Below are 22,117 nucleotides of genomic sequence, written 5' to 3' on the forward strand. Positions count from 1 at the left end.
TGGTCAGCGAGCTGGTCGCACTTTGTGCTACTACATATGGAAATATTAGGATGTCTATTACTGCTCGTGTCTCTACTCACATCCAGAGCTGCATTCACAAATCTGACATGTCGCCTCTCTCTTCTCTCTAGATGCAGGACGCCATGGGGTACGAGCTGCCGTGTTTTTACTTTGTCAGCCTCGTCATCTTCGGATCGTTTTTCGTACTGAATCTGGTTCTCGGTGTGTTGAGCGGGTAAGAGGCTGCCACAGATGACACCGGCCACAAGTGGGGGACGCCTGTGTAAAGGGGGGATTCACCTGGGCGCCCTCCCCCGACACGTATAGACGCAAGGGGTCAGACCACCAGGGCAGGCACAAGTTCAGGGGTTTCATGGCAGTTATGATTCTGCACTCGTTCAGCATCTGCAAAAAGCCGCTCTGGTGATTTACCTATTAGTTACGGTACATTCTCCTAAATAATGAGTTCAGCTCTGAAGTATAATACAGGATGTAACTCAGGATCAGTAATGTAATGTATATACACAGTGACTGCACCAGCAGAATAGTGAGTGCAGCTCTGGAGTATAATACAGGATGTAACTCAGGATCAGTAATGTAATGTATGTACACAGTGACTGCACCAGCAGAATAGTGAGTGCAGCTCTGGAATATAATACTGGATGTAACTCAGGATCAGTAATGTAATGTATGTACACAGTGACTGCACCAGCAGAATAGTGAGTACAGCTCTGGGGTATAATACAGGATGTAACTCAGGATCAGTAATGTAATGTATGTACACAGTGACTGCACCAGCAGAATAGTGAGTGCAGCTCTGGAGTATAATACAGGATGTAACTCAGGATCAGTAATGTAATGTATGTACACAGTGACTGCACCAGCAGAGTAGTGAGTGCAGCTCTGGAGTATAATACAGGATGTAACTCAGGATCAGTAATGTAATGTATGTACACAGTGACTGCACCAGCAGAATAGTGAGTGCAGCTCTGGAATATAATACTGGATGTAACTCAGGATGAGTAATGTAATGTATGTACAGAGTGACTGCACCAGCAGAATAGTGAGTGCAGCTCTGGGGTATAATACAGGAGGTAACTCAGGATCAGTAATGTAATGTATGTACACAGTGACTGCACCAGCAGAATAGTGAGTGCAGCTCTGGAGTATAATACAGGATGTAACTCAGGATCAGTAATGTAATGTATGTACACAGTGACTGCACCAGCAGAATAGTGAGTGCAGCTCTGGAATATAATACTGGATGTAACTCAGGATCAGTAATGTAATGTATGTACACAGTGACTGCACCAGCAGAATAGTGAGTGCAGCTCTGGAGTATAATACTGGATGTAACTCAGGATCAGTAATGTAATGTATGTACACAGTGACTGCACCAGCAGAATAGTGAGTACAGCTCTGGGGTATAATACAGGATGTAACTCAGGATCAGTAATGTAATGTATGTACACAGTGACTGCACCAGCAGAATAGTGAGTGCAGCTCTGGAGTATAATACAGGATGTAACTCAGGATCAGTAATGTAATGTATGTACACAGTGACTGCACCAGCAGAATAGTGAGTGCAGCTCTGGAATATAATACTGGATGTAACTCAGGATCAGTAATGTAATGTATGTACACAGTGACTGCACCAGCAGAATAGTGAGTGCAGCTCTGGAATATAATACTGGATGTAACTCAGGATCAGTAATGTAATGTATGTACAGAGTGACTGCACCAGCAGAATAGTGAGTGCAGCTCTGGAGTATAATACAGGAGGTAACTCCGGATCAGTAATGTAATGTATGTACACAGTGACTGCACCAGCAGAATAGTGAGTGCAGCTCTGGGGTATAATACAGGAGGTAACTCAGGATCAGTAATGTAATGTATGTACACAGTGACTGCACCAGCAGAATAGTGAGTGCAGCTCTGGAGTATAATACAGGATGTAACTCAGGATCAGTAATGTAATGTATGTACACAGTGACTGCACCAGCAGAATAGTGAGTGCAGCTCTGGAGTATAATACAGGATGTAACTCAGGATCAGTAATGTAATGTATGTACACAGTGACTGCACCAGCAGAATAGTGAGTGCAGCTCTGGGGTATAATACAGGAGGTAACTCAGGATCAGTAATGTAATGTATGTACACAGTGACTGCACCAGCAGAATAGTGAGTGCAGCTCTGGAGTATAATACAGGATGTAACTCAGGATCAGTAATGTAACATGTATATACAGTATATATATATATATATATATATATAGTGACATTATTGTGTAGATTTTATAGGAGTTGTACATTTGTTTGGTGTTGGACACAAGAATAACATATAATCATTGCACCTGTTCCACATCCCTGTCGGACCCCCTGCGCTCGCTGAGTGGTGGGGGGGTCACCGTGTGTAGGTTGAGCGGGTGATTCTGGTTGATGGTGTGACGTGTGTGCACGCAGTGTCTGGGTGGTCTTTCTCGTGGACCCCCTGGTTGTCCCCAGTCTTCCTCCGTGAGCTGCTGTGCCCCCCGCATCCCACCCTGTCCTCTCACCTCTCTGTATGGCCCCCTGCCTTCCTGGCCCACTGCCCTAGACAGAAGCGCTCGTGATTTGTGTTGCTGGAAATTGCAGGTTCGGTGACGGAGACGTAAGCACTCGAATCCTGAGCTGTACTTATTATCGCCATGAGCCGCCGCTGAATGTTTCCTGCCCTTTATCTGGCACAGATACAATCGCAGCCTTTTCATCTAGTAAATAATGCGCTGAATAAAAATGTTGGTGTCTGATAATGATCGGAGCCGCGCGACTCCACCGGGCAGAGGAGGATTCAGGGGGCTCGGCCGAAGAGCTCGCACTCCTCTTATATGGTAGCATGTCAGCAATGGATGAAATAATGGCCTAATTAAGGCACAAAATAGCTCATGCCTTTATATAAGTAAAAATACATGTCAGCCCCGCGGTGATGTGTGCGGGGTACGCGCCAATACTGCCCAGAATAGTCCATAAACCTTGGGATAGTTTATAAAGGAGGTGTCTGCTGCCACCATGTGGACACAACAGGTACTGCACATTCTTATTTTGGGGTCTGTTGGCTCAGGTTATTTAGAGTCCTGCTGTTGTCTATGAGACAATCATGGACGCTGCGCTCTGTGTGACGGGTGGTCTCAGGAAGGAGCAGTCTCAGAGTCTTGTCCTTCCCTGACTTCCTTCCCCCTCAGGATGGAGCGTCCTATAACCTGAGCATTACCTGCCGATGATTTCCCTGTGTGTTCTGTTCCCGGTCACTGAGCTGCTTCCCTCTGTCTCACCAGGGAGTTTTCTAAGGAGAGGGAGAAGGCCAAGGCTCGGGGCGACTTCCAAAAACTGAGGGAGAAGCAGCAACTGGAAGAAGACTTGAAGGGTTACCTGGACTGGATCACACAGGCCGAAGATATTGACCCCGAAAATGAAGATGAAGATATTGATGAGGACAAACCAAGAAACAGTCAGTTCCCCTATTACTACAGCCACTGCACTCCATCCTGTGCTCCAGTCACATCCAAAGCTGCAACCAAACTTATGCTGAGCTCTGCAGGCGTGTTGCTACGCAGTGTGGAAATATATCCGATATAGCAGCTCTGGATGTTACTGGAGAATCACTGAGACTTCATTCCTAGCCCTGTCACTTTGTCTGTAAGGTGCAGCTGCTCGCAGGAGCATCGGGGGCAATGCCCCCCACACCGACCACCTAATGTGCAGCCACTGCTTACATCTCATCTGTCACCTTACACTGAGGTCTGCTGTCCTGCAGGCTGCATCCGCCGGTGTCCCAGTATTGGTGTCTCCTCCGAGTATGGCACCGCTGGAGTCACGGCCGTGATTTATGACCGACCTTCCCTGCCAATGACACTGAACTGACGGCGGCGTCGCTCTGTGATCTAAAGATATCTCCCGGGTAATGAGCAGCGACGTGTCCGGGGAGGGGATGCTGTGCTCCTCATGATTTGTCTCAGGACCTCGTGTCCGGGGAGGGGGCGCCGTGCTCCTGATCATTTGTCTCAGGGCCTCGTCTCGGCCTTTATTGGCGTCCAGTCAAGCATCAAATAATTCTCCGCTAAGTTTAACAAGATTATCTGGAAAATCCGGCATCCTGCGCGGGCTCCGCCAAATGCCAGGACAGACCGGCCGTGGCTCCATCGTCACATCATGCGAGGAGTCGCTGCCCTCATATTGCATTGCTGCTCCTGAGACTGGGGGTGTTGATGCCACAATTCGACACAATTTATCTATGTGGCCCCCGAAGAAGTGCATCCCCCTCCTGTCTAGTGTCTGCAAGCAGTCATATAGAGAGAAGAACTGCAGCTGCATCCCCCTTCTGTATAGTGTCTGCAACCAGACATATAGAGAGAACTGCAGCTGCATCCCCCTTCTGTCTAGTGTCTGCAACCAGACATATAGAGAGAAGAACTGCTGCTGCATCCCCCTTCTGTCTAGTGTCTGCCAGCAGACATATAGAGAGAACTGCAGCTGCATCCCCCTCCTGTCTAGTGTCTGCAAGCAGACATATAGAGAGAAGGACTGCAGCTGCATCCCCCTCCTGTCTAGTGTCTGCAACCAGACATATAGAGAGAACTGCAGCTGCATCCCCCTTCTGTCTAGTGTTTGCAACCAGACATATAGAGAGAAGAACTGCTGCTGCATCTCCCTTCTGTCTAGTGTCTGCCAGCCGACATATAGAGAGAAGAACTGCAGCTGCATCCCCCTCCTGTCTAGTGTCTGCCAGCAGACATATAGAGAGAACTGCTGCTGCATCCCCCTTCTGTCTAGTGTCTGCAACCAGACATATAGAGAGAACTGCTGCTGCATCCCCCTTCTGTCTAGTGTCTACCAGCAGACATATAGAGAGAAGAACAGCAGCTGCATCTCCCTTCTGTCTAGTGTCTGCCAGCAGACATGTAGAGAGAACTGCAGCTGCATCCCCCTTCTGTCTAGTGTCTGCCAGCAGACATATAGAGAGAAGAACTGCAGCTGCATCCCCCTCCTGTCTAGTGTCTGCAAGCAGACATATAGAGAGAAGAACTGCAGCTGTATCCCCCTCCTGTCTAGTGTCTGAAAGCAGTCATATAAAGAGAACTGCAGCTGCATCCCCCTTCTGTCTAGTGTCTGCCAGCAGACATATAGAGAGAACTGCAGCTGCATCCCCCTTCTGTCTAGTGTCTGCAACCAGACATATAGAGAGAAGAACTGCAGCTGCATCCCCTTTCTGTCTAGAGTCTGCCAGCAGACATATAGAGAGAACTGCAGCTGCATCCCCCTCCTGTCTAGTGTCTGCCAGCAGACATATAGAGAGAAGAACTGCAGCTGTATCCCCCTCCTGTCTAGTGTCTGCAAGCAGATATATAAAGAGAACAACTGCAGCTGCATCCCCCTCCTGTCTAGTGTCTGCCAGCAGACATGTAGAGAGAAGAACTGCAGCTGCATCCCCCTCCTGTCTAGTGTCTGCCAGCAGACATATAGAGAGAAGAACTGCAGCTGTATCCCCCTTCTGTCTAGTGTCTGAAAGCAGTCATATAAAGAGAACTGCAGCTGCATCCCCCTTCTGTCTAGTGTCTGCCAGCAGACATATAGAGAGAACTGCAGCTGCATCCCCCTTCTGTCTAGTGTCTGCAACAAGACATATAGAGAGAAGAACTGCAGCTGCATCCCCCTTCTGTCTAGAGTCTGCCAGCAGACATATAGAGAGAACTGCAGCTGCATCCCCCTCCTGTCTAGTGTCTGCCAGCAGACATATAGAGAGAAGAACTGCAGCTGCATCCCCCTCCTGTCTAGTGTCTGCCAGCAGACATGTAGAGGGAAGAACTGCAGCTGCATCCCCCTCCTGTCTAGTGTCTGCCAGCAGACATATAGAGAGAAGAACTGCAGCTGCATCCCCCTCCTGTCTAGTGTCTGCCAGCAGACATATAGAAAGAAGAACTGCAGCTGCATCCCCCTTCTGTCTAGTGTCTGCAACCAGACATACAGAGAGAAGAACTGCTGCTGCATCCCCCTCCTGTCTAGTGTCTGCCAGCAGACATATAGAAAGAAGAACTGCAGCTGCATCCCCCTCCTGTCTAGTGTCTGCCAGCAGACATATAGAGAGAAGAACTACAGCTGCATCCCCCTCCTGTCTAGTGTCTGCAGCCATGCATATAGAGAGAACTGCAGCTGCTTCCCCTTCCTGTCTAGTGTCTGCCAGCAGACATATAGAGAGAGCTGCAGCTGCATCCCCCTCCTGTCTAGTCTCTGCAAGCAGATATATATAGAGAAAAACTGCAGCTGCATCCCTCTCCTTCTTGCAGCTGTAAAAGTATGGTGAGTAAAATGCAGCTGCATCCTCCTCCTCTCTGCAGCTATAAAACTATGGAGAGTAAAATGCAGCTGCATCCTCCTCCTCCCTGCAGCTGTAAAACTATGGAGAGTAAAATGCAGCTGCATCCCCATCCTCCCTGAAGCTGTACAAACATGTAGATAAAACTGCAGCTGTATCCCCCTCCTCCCTGAAGCTGTACAAACATGTAGATAAAACTGCAGCTGCATCCCCCTCCTGCCCATCCAGTAATTGGGTTTTTGCTGCTAGTCGGTAGGAATGTTTTCTATGATGACAGCTGATGGATGTGATGCCTTCTCAGCGCCTGTCTCCCTCTCTGTGCCTTTTGCAGTGAGTATGCCCACCAGCGAGACGGAGTCTGTAAATACTGACAATGTGGGCAGCGGAGATGTGGAAGAAGAGAGCTGCGGAGTCCGGCTGGCGTGAGTACACCCCGACCTTATACACAACAAGCAATAGCCAAGCAATTACCCCTAAGTCATGAAAACGGGGCTCTCTCTACAGAGGCAGAACTACAAGTGTCAGCACACCCTGAAAATAAATCCCAATCATTCTGCAATGTTATTTGTGTTACCTCCCAGTTCCTCTCTGCTTGCTGTCTATGAATGGGAATCTTCAGTGTTTGCAAAAGATCGAAATCTGTCCTTTTACTGAACAGAAGATTCCTCCTCATAGACAGCAAGCAGAGATCCTAGAAGAGTGCGAAGCTGTGGGGTTGGGATGAATGTGGCAGGAGTGAAGATCTCCGAATGCTAGCCAGGCTGGACATGCTGAGTGTTGTAGTGCGCGTTTGGACATCTCCAGGTCACGTTGTGGGGAGGGATGAGGAGAGCGCTCGCAGCCATTTGTCCTGTCACTGAGGTGAATAATGTAATTTCTGACTCAACATCATTTCCATTTTCTCTTTCTTCCAGGCACAGGATTTCCAAGTCTAAATTTAGGTAAGAATTCTGCGCTGTCATAAGGTGAGAAGCGACTGCTGCCCGAGTCCGGGCCGCGGAGGAAGCCACAGCAGAACACAGCTATGGAATCTGCTGCTAACAGCCGGCTCCTCATGGGCGGGGCTTAGTATAGAGTGGGCGTGTATAGAACAGTCATTCCACGTGATGGCTACCAATCAATATAAACCTGTAGGATACATGGGACAATGGCTTGGAGCGCCACATTAAGGCATCCAACGCGATTTTCACTTTTTCCTTATCCGAACGTGGCCCTTCACTGTGAAGCTCCACAGTCTGGGAAGTCAAGATCATGGAGACTTTTCCAGGCTCCTGCATGGCAAATCTATCTATCCAATATGGAAGCGGCAGCAGAGGATGACGGTCGCAGGGTGAACACTTATGGGCTTGGTCCGAGCAGCGGCACACACTTCTGACTTGTTCTCCTTGAAGACGGGAAGGTCTCGGGGGCTGGCCGAGCAGGGGTTAATGCATCTTCTGGTTATAGAGTCATTCACAAATGTCAGCTGCATTCAGCAGATAATTATTGGCTGCACGAGATACTTAGCGCTAATTACAGACCTCGCACTCCGAAGATCTGAACAGCTTAGCAACTGCGGCTTCAGATACAATGGACCAGGGGTAATTGAGTGTAAAAAGGGATCGGCCGCACTTAACGCGTCTCCGGAGAACTCGCTCAGGTCAGTAGGAAGCTCGTGTGCGACCTCGGCAGCGAAACGTACAGGTCCGACAGGAGAAGCAGCCGCCCACGGAGACCGCCGCGGCGGCGTTATATCCGACCCACGGAGGAGCGCTCACCGATGGATCCCACAATATAAAGGGATCGATTGCGCTTATCGCGTCTCCGGAGAACTCGCTCAGGTCAGTAGGAAGGTCGTGTGCGACCTCGGCAGCGAAACGTACAGGTCCGACAGGAGAAGCAGCCTTCCACGGAGACCGCCGCGGCGGCGTTATATCCGACCCACGGAGGAGCGCACACCGATGGATCCCACAATATAAAGGGATCGGCCGCACTTAACGCGTCTCCGGAGAACTCGCTCAGGTCAGTAGGAAGCTCGTGTGCGACCTCGGCAGCGAAACGTACAGGTCCGACAGGAGAAGCAGCCGCCCACGGAGACCGCCGCGGCGGCGTTATATCCGACCCACGGAGGAGCGCTCACCGATGGATCCCACAATATAAAGGGATCGATTGCGCTTATCGCGTCTCCGGAGAACTCGCTCAGGTCAGTAGGAAGGTCGTGTGCGACCTCGGCAGCGAAACGTACAGGTCCGACAGGAGAAGCAGCCTTCCACGGAGACCGCCGCGGCGGCGTTATATCCGACCCACGGAGGAGCGCACACCGATGGATCCCACAATATAAAGGGATCGGCCGCACTTAACGCGTCTCCGGAGAACTCGCTCAGGTCAGTAGGAAGCTCGTGTGCGACCTCGGCAGCGAAACGTACAGGTCCGACAGGAGAAGCAGCCACCCACGGAGACCGCCGCGGCGGCGTTATATCCGACCCACTGACGAGCGCACCGATGGATCCCACAATATAAAGGGATCGGCCGCACTTAACGCGGCTCCGGAGAACTCGCTCAGGTCAGTAGGAAGCTCGTGTGCGACCTCGGCAGCGAAATGTACAGGTCCGACAGGAGAAGCAGCCACCCACGGAGACCGCCGCGGCGGCGTTATATCCGACCCACGGAGGAGCGCACCGATGGATCCCACAATATAAAGGGATCGGCCGCACTTAACGCGGCTCCGGAGAACTCGCTCAGGTCAGTAGGAAGCTCGTGTGCGACCTCGGCAGCGAAATGTACAGGTCCGACAGGAGAAGCAGCCGCCCATGGAGACCGCCGCGGCGGCGTTATATCCGACCCACGGAGGAGCGCACACCGATGGATTCCACAATATAAAGGGATCGATCGCGCTTAACGCGTCTCCGGAGAACTCGCTCAGGTCAGTAGGAAGCTCGTGTGCGACCTCGGCAGCGAAACGTACAGGTCCGACAGGAGAAGCAGCCGCCCACGGAGACCGCCGCTGCGTTATATCCGACCCTCGGAGGAGCGCACACCGCCGTGATTGCTGCGGCCATGTTTCTGCACAGTGACTGCCCCCCCCTTCCCCCCGCCGTGCAGGGAAACCGCCCCGCACAGGGGATGCAGCACAGCAGACCCTCCAGAGCTTAGACCCCCACCAGTCATAAAGTGATGAACTTTCAGGTGTCCACCATTTACAGGATCACTGCTTGCTGTCAGTGAATGAGGACAGAGGCTAAAACCATCCTGATCTAATACCTCTCACATCTGAGGGGTCGTTACAGTTTATGAGCAAAGCAGTCACCCCGTGACCAGAAACTACAACTCCCAGCATTCCCTGACGGCTACAAGCTGTCTAGCATAACGTCTGGGAAGATGCTGATCCATGATTTACACTGGAAAACTGTGACAAACCCTCAGCTATAAACAGACCTTTAGTGCAAGCAAGAAACTGACAGCAAGCAGAGATCATGAAAATGGAGATATTCAGACGTATTCACATAGAATTAGAAAAGCTCCTTAAGATGGGAATCTTCCCTTCTCTTCTAGTCGTTATTGGCGGCGATGGAATCGGTTTTGCCGGAGGAAGTGCCGGGCGGCGGTGAAGTCTAACGTCTTCTACTGGCTGGTGATATTCCTGGTGTTCCTGAACACGCTCACCATCGCCTCCGAACACTACAACCAACCGGACTGGCTCACAGAGGTACAAGGTGAGGACCCGGGAGCTGCTCTTAAAGGGGTGGTTCCATCGGTAAATGTCGCATTCATTGTACGGATCGTACGGTCCAGGGAAGAGCGACAAAATTCACGACGTAGTGTGGCGCCACCTGGTGGTCACAGTGTATAGCAGGGTGTATGTCACCTAGTGACCCTGTCCTGCTGGTCAGGCTGAGAAGATCGCGACTGTCAGGGGCCTAAGACGGGACTATGTGAAAAAGGGAAAAGGATGATTTCTTCTTTCCTCCCCAGACACGGCTAACAAGGTCCTCCTGGCGCTGTTCACAGCCGAGATGCTCCTGAAGATGTACAGCCTCGGCCTCCAGGCTTACTTCGTGTCCCTCTTTAACCGCTTTGACTGCTTCATCGTCTGCGGGGGGATTCTGGAGACCATCCTGGTGGAGACTAAAATCATGTCTCCTTTGGGTATCTCTGTCCTGCGATGTGTGCGCCTTCTCAGGATATTCAAGATCACCAGGTATGGAGGAAGGCGTCGGGGGGAAGTTACTCCGCCATTCTGCATTTTTTTATGCACTCACCTTGAAGAATTGTAGGAAGTGGGTGGAGCCAGGTAGCGGATTATGGGCGTCTCCTGTGTAGTGGCCAATAGCGTGTCTAATCTTGCAGGTACTGGAACTCGCTGAGTAATCTCGTGGCCTCGCTGCTGAATTCGGTGCGCTCCATTGCATCCCTGTTGCTCCTCCTCTTCCTCTTCATCATCATCTTCTCATTGCTCGGGATGCAGCTTTTCGGGGGTAAATTTAACTTTGACGAGATGCAGACGCGCAGGAGCACGTTCGACAACTTTCCCCAGGCGCTGCTGACGGTCTTCCAGGTGCGGTATCTCCGCTGGGCGACGCCAGTCTTTGGTCTCCCGCAGGGAAGTTTCCTAACGCTTTTTCTCCTTTAGATCCTCACGGGCGAGGACTGGAACTCTGTGATGTACGACGGGATCATGGCGTACGGCGGACCCTCGTTTCCTGGGATGCTCGTCTGTATATACTTCATCATCCTCTTCATCTGCGGGAATTGTATCCTTTATGTGCAGGGATAAATACAGCGGACCGGTGTGTAAGGCCTGGCGGAAACAGTACAAAACTCACCGTGCACCACAGACGTGGATCCAACAGGGGGCAGCAGCAGTGATATGTAAGGTGATAAGTTACTGATTGATGGGACCCCCCACTGTTGCCAAGATCAGGGGTCCTGTGCACTTTGATCCATTCGAAAGGGGGACACAGAAACGTCATTCTTGTGATTGGTGGGCGTCCATACACGTTATATAGCGGCAGACAGCTATTCCACCCGGGCCCCCAATGCTCGTGCACTCTCAGCCGGGCCGTGTGCCGCTGTCAGGTATCAAGGTATCAAAATCCAACAGCAAGACTTTCATTCCCCTAATGGGTAGCGTACGAAGCCCCCAACTCTACCGAAATCCACGATTGGCCAACATTGCATGTGTTCAGATTCCACCAACTGCTCCGACTCAGCCCCCGAGTTCCTTATCGTTGCACAGACATCCTTCTGAATGTCTTCTTGGCCATCGCTGTCGATAACTTGGCTGATGCCGAGAGTCTGACTTCAGCTCAGAAGGAGGAGGAGGAAGAGAAGGAGAGAAAGAAGCTGGCTCGGTAGGTCCGGTGAGAAGTCTCGCCATCACTTTATTCAATTATCTTCTACTACTAAGCCAAAACTCGGTGTCCATGCCCTAACCCGTAAACCCTTCTAGCTGTGCAAATCTGTGACTGACAACCTCAGATCTCCTTAAGGATTTAAAGATCCAGTGTTGTCAGACAAAAACAACAGGGCACTGAATGTTAAGGGCGCGTTCACAAAGGGTTAACTTCATGCACAGTCTGCTTGTGTAGTCAGCCCATCCAAGCTCAGATCCATGGTAAATCCCCCTGCACATCTACAGGTCCGAGCGTCGGCTTCTGATGTCTGCTGCAGAACCTCTTAGTAATCTGATGAGAATTGGCGTCTGCCATAATAATCACTATTGGATGTTTGTGACTTCAGTAACACGCTTCTGTATCTTCTAAGCCCAATCTGTTTGTGTTGCTTAGAACGGCCAGTCCAGAGAAAAAGCAAGACAACGACACCATCGGAAAGTCACCAGTGCCGGCCCTGGAGGAGAACAAGGAAAAGATAGAGCTGAAGGCGATCACGGCCGACGGGGAGTCTCCAGTAGCGACCAAGGTGTGAACATTGTCCAGTGTTATTGGCCCATTTCTGCTTGTATAGGAGCACTCTGAGAAAGGTTTACATACTGCAGGGTCCTCGTGGGTGGAGCATGGTGCAGGGAATGTCTCCGCCCCTGCAGAGTCTGCCCTTTTCATAGCACTGTAATATATTCTGTGTCTTTTGTGTATAGATCAATGTAGAGGAATATTCATCTCATGAGAACAATGAGAAAACTCCTTACCCCAGCAACAACGACAACCCAGGTAATGTACCATCCACAGATTTACAGTAATCATAGACATTGCTAATATGAGAGTGGGAAAGGTCTCGGGGAGGGTCGGAGATACGTTGTGGATATTACACAGATGATTTTTATAAAAGTCGAGAGTTCTGCTTCTTAAAGGGGAATGTCACTGTAAAACCATCTCTGGGATGAGACCACTCAGCGGTGGATTTCCCTCTGAACCATTATTTCCAGGAACCCTTCATTGTAACTTTTAAATAGGTATTCTGCCGGTTTTATGCATTTCTGTGTCATTGTCTTATTGTGCTTCCTCAGGGGAAGAGGAAGAAGAAGAACCCGAGATGCCGGTTGGTCCCCGTCCTCGTCCTCTCTCTGAAATGCACATTAAGGAAAAAGCGGCCCCGATGCCAGAAGCCACAGCATTCTTCGTTTTCCGTTCAGATAACAAGTAATTTCTATGCCTGGTCTGACATCAGTCTCATCTGTTGTGCGTAAATCTAATGATCGAGCTGGAAATGTGCAGATAGATAAACGTCTCTGATGGTAGAGAAGGAGCAAAGCATCACTAGTGACACAGCGCAGTATTATTGATAGAGATGGCTCTTTGCCGGTAGAGATGGCTCTGTGCCGGTAGAGATGGATCTTTCCCAGTAGAGATGGCTCTGTGCCGGTAGAGATGGATCTTTCCCAGTAGAGATGGCTCTTTGCCGGTAGATATGGCTCTTTGCCTGTAGCAATGGCTGTTTGTCGGTAGAGATAGTTCTTTGCCGGTAGAGATGGCTCTGTGCCGGTAGAGATGGCTCTGTGCCAGTATAGATGGCTATTTGCCTATAGCAATGACTCTTTGTTAGTAGAGATGACTCTTTGCCGATAGAGATGGCCCTTTGCTGGTAGAGATGGACCTTTCCTAGAAGAGATGGCTCTTTGCCTGCAGCGATGGCTCTTCGCTGGTAGAGACGGATCTTTGCCGGTAGAGATGACTCTTTGCTGATAGAGATGACTATTTGCCGGTAGAAATGGCTCTTTGCACGTAGCGATGACTCTTTGCCGGTTGAGATGACTCTTTGCCGGTAAAGATGGCTCTTTGCCTGGAGCGATGGCTCTTTGCCTGGAGCGATGGATCTTTGCTGGTAGAGATGACTCTTTGCCAGCAGAGATGGCTCTTTGCTGGTAGAGATGGCTGTTTGTTAGTAGAGATGGTTATTTGCCCGTCGAGATGGCTCTTTGCCGGTAGAGATGGCTTTTTGCCAATAGAGATGTCTCTTTGCCGACAGAGATGGATCTTTGCAGGTAGAAATGGCTCTTTGCAGTTAGAGATAACTCTTTGCCAGTAGAGATGGCTCTTTGCCTATAGCAATGACTCTTTGTCAGTAGAGATGGCTCTTTGCCGGTAGAGATGGCTCTGTGCCGGTAGAGATGGATCTTTCCCAGTAGAGATGGCTCTGTGCCGGTAGAGATGGCTCTGTGCCGGTAGAGATGGATCTTTCCCAGTAGAGATGGCTCTGTGCCGATAGAGATGGATCTTTCCCAGTAGAGAAGGCTCTTTGCCGGTAGATATGGCTCTTTGCCTGTAGCAATGGCTCTTTGTCGGTAGAGATAGTTCTTTGCCGGTAGAGATGACTTTGTGCCGGTAGAGATGGCTGTTTGCCTGTAGCAATGGCTGTTTGTCGGTAGAGATAGTTCTTTGCCAATAGAGATGGCTCTCTGCCGGTAGAGATGGCTCTGTGCCGGTAGAGATGGCTCTGTGCCGGTATAGATGGCTATTTGCCTATAGCAATGACTCTTTGTCAGTAGAGATGGCTCTTTGCCTGCAGCGATGGCTCTTTGCCGGTAGAGATGGTTCTTTGCCGGTAGAGATGGTTCTTTGCCAGTAGAGATGGTTCTTTGCCGGTAGAGATGGCTCTTTGCCGGTAAAGAAGGCTCTTTGACTGTAGCGATGACTTTTTGCCGGTAGAGATGGCTCTTTGCTGGTAGAGATGGATCTTTGCCACTAGAGATGGCTCTTCGCTGGTAGAGACGGATCTTTGCCGGTAGAGATGACTCTTTGCTGATAGAGATGACTATTTGCCGGTAGAGATGGCTCTTTGCCTGGAGCGATGGATCTTTGCTGGTAGAGATGGTTCTTTGCTGGTAGAGATGGCTCTTTGCCAGCAGAGATGGCTCTTTGCTGGTAGAGATGGCTGTTTGTCAGTGGAGATGGTTATTTGCCCGTTGAGATGGCTCTTTGCCGGTAGAGATGGCTCTTTGCCAATAGAGATGTCTCTTTGCCGACAGAGATGGATCTTTGCAGGTAGAAATGGCTCTTTGCAGTTAGAGATAACTCTTTGCCAGTAGAGATGGCTCTTTGCCTATAGCAATGACACTTTGTCAGTAGAGATGGCTATTTGCCATTTGAGATGACTCTTTGCCGGTTGAGCTGGCTCTTTGCCGGTTGAGATGACTCTTTGCAGGTTGAGATGATTCTTTGCCGGTTGAGCTGGCTCTTTGCCGGTTGAGATGACTCTTTGCAGGTTGAGATGATTCTTTGCCGGTAGAGATGGCTCTTTGCAGGTTGAGATGACTCTTTGCCGGTTGAGCTGGCTCTTTGCAGGTTGAGATGACTCTTTGCCGGTTGAGCTGGCTCTTTGCCGGTTGAGCTGGCTCTTTGCCGGTTGAGATGGCTCTTTGCCGGTAGAGATGGCTCTCTGCCGGTAGAGATGGCTCTCTGCAGGTAAAGATTAATCTTTGCAGGTAAAGATGGCTCTTTGCCGGTAGAAACAGCGAGGATCTTCGGGATATTTAGGAGCTGGGTTCTTGGGATAGAACTAGGACTTTTGGATAAAGCTTCGTCTTTGGGGTAGAGCTGGATCTTTACCAATAGAACTGGGTCTTTGAGAAAGACCGATCTTTGGGATAGAGACAGATCTTTTTCCAGAGGAGCTGGATCTTTGGGATTGCTCCGGTTCTTTACAGGAACAAGTTTAGGAAGGAGCTTGTGGTGTTTCTCGGATGCTCCTTTTGTTGACTGCTGTGACTTTCCTTTCCTCGTACTTTCTCCCACCTCCGCTAATTGGGTCAGCTCCTTCTATCCTTGTTAATTAGGCCTGTCATGGTCAGTAAACTCAGGGGAACTGCTTGGCTCAGATATTTTGTATTATTTTTTGTTAGGGAGATGATGTTTCCATCTTAACCCCTCGTCTCCTTTCTATTCACAGGTTCCGACTCCATTGCCACAGAATTGTCAACAATAATATCTTCACTAACCTCATCCTCTTCTTCATCCTCCTGAGCAGCATCTCATTGGCCGCAGAAGACCCAGTGAAACACTATTCCTTCAGGAATCAAGTATGCACAATGTCTCCTCTTGTCTGGGGTATGGGAGATCCAACCTGATCCCTCTCACCCGTCACGTCACCTGGTCGGAGCCGTCTGTGCCCAGAGATTTCTCTTTTTATATTTTATTACAAAGCTAAACTGTAGACGTCTGGTAGATGTGCAGCGCTCCTCCCGGGTGCACGGGTTGGCGGCACTAAAAGTACTGATCTCCAGTATAGAGCCAGTAGGTTAACCCCTTATTGACTGCCGATTATCATCTATCTAGATCATTCCCACTATGACGAGCCGTCTGCTGTGTGAGCAGGACTGGTTCCCTTCAGCTTTGTAGTAAGGTGTAAAAGCCAGCAATGGCGGTTCCCGTCAGTAACCCTTCATAGGTCTCTGTCCTCATTCATATCCCTCTACATTATTTTTATTTTTCCCTTTTCCATCCTAAATGTTGTGATTATTCCCCGGCCCCCTGAGGTTGCTGCCTCCTCCGGCTCATCGACTTTGTGTCTTTCAGGTCCTCTTTTATTTTGATATAGTTTTCACCGTCATTTTCACCGTTGAGATTGCGTTGAAGGTAACGGAGCCGCGAGCGCGTTGTCGTCTCCACCTCTGCTCAACGCTAACGCACCGTCGCCCCCTGTCTGCCGCTCCCGCCTCCTGCACTAACCACTCTCTGCTCTGTCTTTCAGATTCTAGGAAACGCCGATTACGTTTTCACTAGCATTTTCACTTTAGAAATTATTCTTAAGGTAAACGGCAAAATCCCGCAAAAAAAAAAAAACCTCCTTCTGTAGGGTCTGCAGCCTGGTCACCTACACAGGGGCCCTAAGAGGTAGTGGGGCCACGACACAGAGGACCGTGCCACCTAACCAGTAGAAAAGTGCAAATACACGCCAGGAAGAATCAGCTTCAGTTTTCAGCTCAGGACGGATTTTTCCCAGTGTAACAAGCTCCGTGTGGACGGACCCTCGGGGTATGTGCACACGGAGTTTGTTGGGGTGGGCCGCCCCTAGATTACTACTGAAAGTGGCAGAGCTCTTACAATACCTGAGATTTAGATTTGTTCCAAGGTTTACAGGAAAATAAGGGAAATGACCTTATGGTTCTGTACGTAGAGGAATATACTGACCGGGGAACGTTATGGCCATGATGTCAGGACGCAGACTCTGTTTCTTGCATGTTATCACACGATCCGGTGTGGTTGTCACGTGTGTGCATGGTTTGCTCTCACCATTAGTCCGTGCCCTGATCGGCCATTACAGCCGGGCCGCAGACTCCTCACCGATGTTGGGGGTTACAGTGGGGTGGTGTCCGCGTGGCTGCACGTGCTCATTACAGGCATGAACGTGGTACAGCACGGTTTCGCCGCTCACACACACTGTTTCCCACCTCACTGGTGCGTCTCGGCTTTCAGATGACGGCGTACGGAGCCTTCCTACACAAGGGATCCTTCTGCAGGAATTACTTTAATATTCTGGACCTGCTGGTGGTCAGCGTCTCCCTCATCTCATTCGGAATACAGTAAGTAGGAGCCATGATGTCCGACCCTCCGGCACAGACCTTCTTACAGATCTTCCCTCCTCATGTCTTAGGTCGAGCGCTATCAACGTGGTGAAGATTTTGAGGGTTCTGCGAGTTTTGCGACCCCTCAGGGCCATTAACAGAGCAAAAGGCCTCAAGGTGAGTGACAATATAATGTCTGTGGGTGAAGGGGACGCACTTAGTCACATCCTAACCAGTCCAGGTCCGGGCCATTTTCAGGATTTTTCTTACCTGTCATTTCGTGAGCTGTAAATCTTTTACTTGTTTTGATATTAAAATAATTTCTGCATTTTGTTTATATCAGGAGGAACTTTTTTTTTTATATGTTGTTTTTAAACTCATACTTATACTCATCTTATTTTTTCTATATCAGCCGATATTTTCCTATGCACATTGGAACATTTTTCTTTTATTATTTATTTTTTATCTAATTTTCATTATTTTTTCAATTATTTTATTTTTCATTTAAGTTACATATAAGGTCATAAAACATCTTTGGGGGGCTAATTCAACATCTCAAAACTTTTTTTTTAATCTGATTGCCCCTGTAATTGGGGCTTGTGTATAGGCCCCCAGTTCCAGGGGAAATTCAGCCTCCTGGCTGCATAGCAGAGCTGACTAAGGACCCAGCGTCTCCATCCTGAGATCTAGTGATCATATGACTGCTGGGTAAGGAGCAGGAAGCGATGTCAGCACTTCCTATTCTGTATACACAGGACTTGTTCAGCGTTGTGTAAACAACGATGGGGAAGGCAGAGACTGTTATAAACCATCTCTGCCTTCTCTATGGAGAACAAGGTTGTGTCTGACAGCCGACTCCCGCAGCTGTAAATCCTAGTGTCTCTACTACTATGCAGTGACGTTTAAGATCATCATTGAAGAGAACACAGACCCCCAGATGTTTAAAGTCTGGAAGTAGTTAAAGGGGTTGTGCCACAATCACAACCTATCTCCGATTCAGTAAGATGCGCCTCCTATTTTGGTGCATTTCTAAACTTCCATTTGCCGCCGTCAGTAATGTACGGTAGCCAAATCGGCACTGAAATGTTTCCAGATTCCAAGCAGTTTTACATCACAAAACTGATGAAAACTCCTCGATGAATTCGGCCCCAGAATGTTTTGCTTTACACGATTATTGAGCTTTGTGTCTGAATTGTAAAGTTCTCTTTGTGCAAAAAGTTTCCAATAGTTTCAACGATCTAAAGTTTTGGTGCTGCAAGGGTTTCCCCACAGGATAGAGGATAAATGTCTGATCACTGGGGGTCCCACCATTGCGACTGCCCCTGGTCACAAGTGCTGTCAGTGGCTGCAGATCAGGCTGACAGACTTAGGTCACCATGCAGCAATTACGACTGTGGTGAGAAGAGACCGGGAATCGGGACCCCCAGCGGACAGACTTGTATCCTGTGGACCTGTGCCGGCAGCGGATGACAAGCCTTGCACCTTCCCTGTCTTCTGCCTCCGCAGCACGTGGTCCAGTGCGTCTTCGTGGCTATTCGCACCATCGGTAACATCGTGATCGTCACGACTCTGCTGCAGTTTATGTTCGCCTGTATCGGGGTGCAGCTGTTCAAGGTGAGCCGATGGTTTAGGGGTAGGTAATCTGATATTGTACAAGCTGAGAACACAAGGGTTCATCTCCTGCTGAACTGTTACATGAGAGGCAGGGCTTTGTCAGTGGGTGGAGCCAGGAAGGGGGAGGCTCCTGCTGCAGCTGTGAGGAGAGACATGTCGGATTTACTGAAGATGTCCTGATATTTCTCAGTTTTACTTGTAATATGGGACAAAGTAGGGTCACAGGAAAAGGGGGAGACTTTGGGATTTACTGATAACGATCCAATCTGTGATTTCAGGGGAAACTCTACAGCTGCTCCGACAGCTCGAAGATTACAGAGGCCGAGTGCAAGTACGTTCTGTGTCTGAAATCCTTTTTTTACTCTAGCTGTCAGTGAATGGGAACATTCTTGTTTGCATCCAAAAGCTGAAAGCTGTTTTTACTTCTCAGAGCTGAGAGTTTGTTACAGTTAGGCAAAGGCTAGTAAATACATTTCATCATACGAGGATTAACCCTTGGAGACCTGCTTGCAGCCTTTTTACATTGGTAGTTCGGGGGTGTTCCAGAAATGATTGCCGGGCTTTGTCCTGTCCGGTGCCACGGCTCCTATTAACCTTATTGTCCTTGAGATGGGGCCAGTTTAATTTAACCCTTAGGTGACGTGGTTAATAGCTACCACGGCATCTAAGGTGTTTGCCAGAAGGAGGAGGCTCGCTCTGTTGGCCTGTCCATGTCCTGCAAAGTATTCATCTGGTGAACATTGCTTTCCTCTGAGACTGAACACGGACTGTATAGACTTTCTTTTGAGCCTGTGTTTAGTTTCTGTGTAGCACTTTTCTTCCTCTGGTTTAGTACCGGACCCCCACTGATCAAAACTTCTGACGTGTGTCTATGACATATCAAAGGTGTCCTAAAAGTAACTCTATAAACGGGAAGCTGTCAGGATGACTGTCATACTATCCTAACATAACAATAAAATAAATATCTGTTTTGTGGTAATCTGATGTGCCAGTGCTGAGAAATGAAGCTTTAAAGGGAGTTGGTCATCCCCAAAATACAAATGAAACATTTATTTAGGGGACTTAGCTCCATAAACATTATACCAGAGAAAAATGACTTTTTACTTTTCATGCAAAACTAGTTGGCCCGTTCGAAATTTTCCCACATTGGTTGTCGGGGGCGCAGGCAATTTCAGGAAAATCAAGCTGGTCAAATGTTAATGTATTTAATGAGATGATGAACACAGAGAGGTATTTAAATATGTAGATTGGTAATACAATAAATTGGTTTGATAAGTAGAGGCTAAAAAATGTCTTGAGGTTGTGGTGCCACCTGCAGGTTATTGTTTTTTTTCTGCAGGTTTCTGAAAATGAATGTATTTATTGATCAAATCGTGACTGTGTGGTTTGTTTGTGTCTTTTCTTGCTGAGGGGGGCAAGATTAAATTTTAAATGGAGTATTATTTGTGTGTGTGGGGCGAAGAAATCATCGAAAAAGCAGTGCATGTTTACAAATGTGTTTGCATATGTGACTCACCTGCAGTGATGTGTGCAATCCTCGAATTTGCCTGAAATAGGCTAGGTAAGCACTTCGGCAAGCTGGAAAGACCCCAAGGCAAATGCCACCTGCAGGTAATTTGACCTTTGAAATAGTGTATCATTTGTGTGTGTCGGTGGAGTATAAACAGAGCAACTGTGCAACTGAATAGGCAGTGCATGTTTACAAATGTGTTTGCATATGTGACTCACCTGCAGTGATGTGTGCAATCCTCCAATGTACCTGAAATCGGCTGGGCAAGGAGTTCAGCAAGCTGGAAAGCCCCCAAGGCAAATGTTAGGATTTGTTTGTGATGTCTGTAAGCAGCTTTGTGGTAGTGTGGTGCCACCTGCAGGTCATTTTTCCTTACTGCAGGTTTTTGAAAATTAATGTTTAAACTGTATTTAGTGATCACATCATGGATGTGTGGTTTGTTTGTCTATTTTCTTGCTGAAGGGGGCAAGTTTACCTTTCAAATGGTGTATCATTTGTGTGTGTGGGTGCAGTATGAACGGATATACAAAATAATCACAGAAAAAGAGAGTTTAGAAATAATATAGAAGGATTGATGTGGCCAAGGGCTCAGTGCCTGTTACATCTCGGGATTTGCATATCGACTACTGTTCCTGATCTTGATTGACAGCACTTGTTTTCCCAGAGCATGCACTGTCTGAACTCAATTTGTGTTACTTCGCTTGTGCCCTGACACTGGAGGAGCCCAGCAGCAAGAAGACAGTGCTAGTCTGGACGCACTCTGATGCCTGGCTCCTCTCTGAAAAGACAGTAGCCAAGGGTCGGAGTGCAGCTGCAGACAGAAGCCAAGGATCAGAGTGTCGCTGCAGACAGGAGCCAAGGATCAGAGTGTCGCTGCAGACAGGAGCCAGGGATCAGAGCATGGCTGCAGACAAGAGCCAGGGATCAGAGTGTGGCTGCAGACAGGAGACAAGGATCAGAGCATGGCTGCAGACAGGATCCAGGGATCAGAGTGTGGTTGCAGACAGGAGACAAGGATCAGAGTGTGGCTGCATACAGGAGGCAGGGATCAGAGCATGGCTACAGACAGAAGCCAGGGATCAGAGTGCGACTGTAGACAGGAGTCAAGGATCAGAGTGCGGCTGCATACAGGAGCCAGGAATGAGCGTGCAGCCGCAACCCACACAGTGTATGTCGCACTGGAGGAGCCCAGCAGCAGGCACAGAGTGCCAGTGTTGGTACGCTCTGATCCCTGTTTCTTCTCTTAAGCTACTCACACGCTAAACTTCTGTGTGAATCAGTGTAGAGGGTGGCTGCAGACAGGAGCCATCATGAATCAGAGCACGGCTGCAGACAGGAGCCAAGTATCAGAATGCAACCGCACCCACGCTGTGTGAGTGTTGCACTGGAGTAGCCCAGTGGTTGGCACATAGTGCCAGTGTGGGTGTGGTCTGATCCCTGGCTGTTCTCTAAAGCTGCTCGCTCACTACACTTCCAGGTAAATCAGTGTAGGGAGTGGCTGCAGACATGAGCCAGGGATCAGAGCATGTCTGCTGACAGGAACAAGGGATCAGAGCTTGGTCGCAGAAAGGAGCCAGGGATCCGAGCCTGACTGCAGAGAGGAACAAGGGATCAAGAGTGTGGCCGTAGAAAGGAGCTAAGGATCAGAGCGTGGCCGCAGAAAGGAGACAGAGATCAGAGCTTAGCCACAGATAGAAACAAGGGATCAG

General features: G+C 49.1%; 1 protein-coding gene across 10 annotated transcripts in view; it reads left to right on the top strand.

Moving 5' to 3' along the window:
- CACNA1C (calcium voltage-gated channel subunit alpha1 C) overlaps window positions 1-22,117 on the top strand; it is a 278,202-nt gene that overhangs the window by 184,987 nt on the left and 71,098 nt on the right. For 6 of the 10 annotated variants that reach the window (XM_077267063.1, XM_077267062.1, XM_077267066.1 and 3 more), the window contains exons 8-25: window positions 132-235; window positions 3,314-3,486; window positions 6,680-6,770; window positions 7,263-7,289; window positions 9,880-10,040; window positions 10,300-10,525; window positions 10,675-10,882; window positions 10,958-11,078; window positions 11,564-11,678; window positions 12,114-12,246; window positions 12,422-12,494; window positions 12,791-12,923; window positions 15,670-15,799; window positions 16,471-16,530; window positions 17,196-17,302; window positions 17,374-17,461; window positions 18,791-18,898; window positions 19,177-19,229. In XM_077267063.1, coding sequence (XP_077123178.1) covers window positions 132-235; window positions 3,314-3,486; window positions 6,680-6,770; window positions 7,263-7,289; window positions 9,880-10,040; window positions 10,300-10,525; window positions 10,675-10,882; window positions 10,958-11,078; window positions 11,564-11,678; window positions 12,114-12,246; window positions 12,422-12,494; window positions 12,791-12,923; window positions 15,670-15,799; window positions 16,471-16,530; window positions 17,196-17,302; window positions 17,374-17,461; window positions 18,791-18,898; window positions 19,177-19,229 — 2,111 coding nt within the window. Of the gene's footprint in view, window positions 1-131; window positions 236-3,313; window positions 3,487-6,679; window positions 6,771-7,262; window positions 7,290-9,879; window positions 10,041-10,299; window positions 10,526-10,674; window positions 10,883-10,957; window positions 11,079-11,563; window positions 11,679-12,113; window positions 12,247-12,421; window positions 12,495-12,790; window positions 12,924-15,669; window positions 15,800-16,295; window positions 16,356-16,470; window positions 16,531-17,195; window positions 17,303-17,373; window positions 17,462-18,790; window positions 18,899-19,176; window positions 19,230-22,117 lie in introns of all 10 variants that reach the window. The other 4 variants (XM_077267064.1, XM_077267067.1, XM_077267065.1 and 1 more) reach the window with 2 other exon arrangements.

This window comes from Ranitomeya variabilis, chromosome 5, assembly GCF_051348905.1.
Source record: "Ranitomeya variabilis isolate aRanVar5 chromosome 5, aRanVar5.hap1, whole genome shotgun sequence".
Classification (NCBI taxonomy): Eukaryota; Metazoa; Chordata; class Amphibia; order Anura; family Dendrobatidae; genus Ranitomeya; species Ranitomeya variabilis.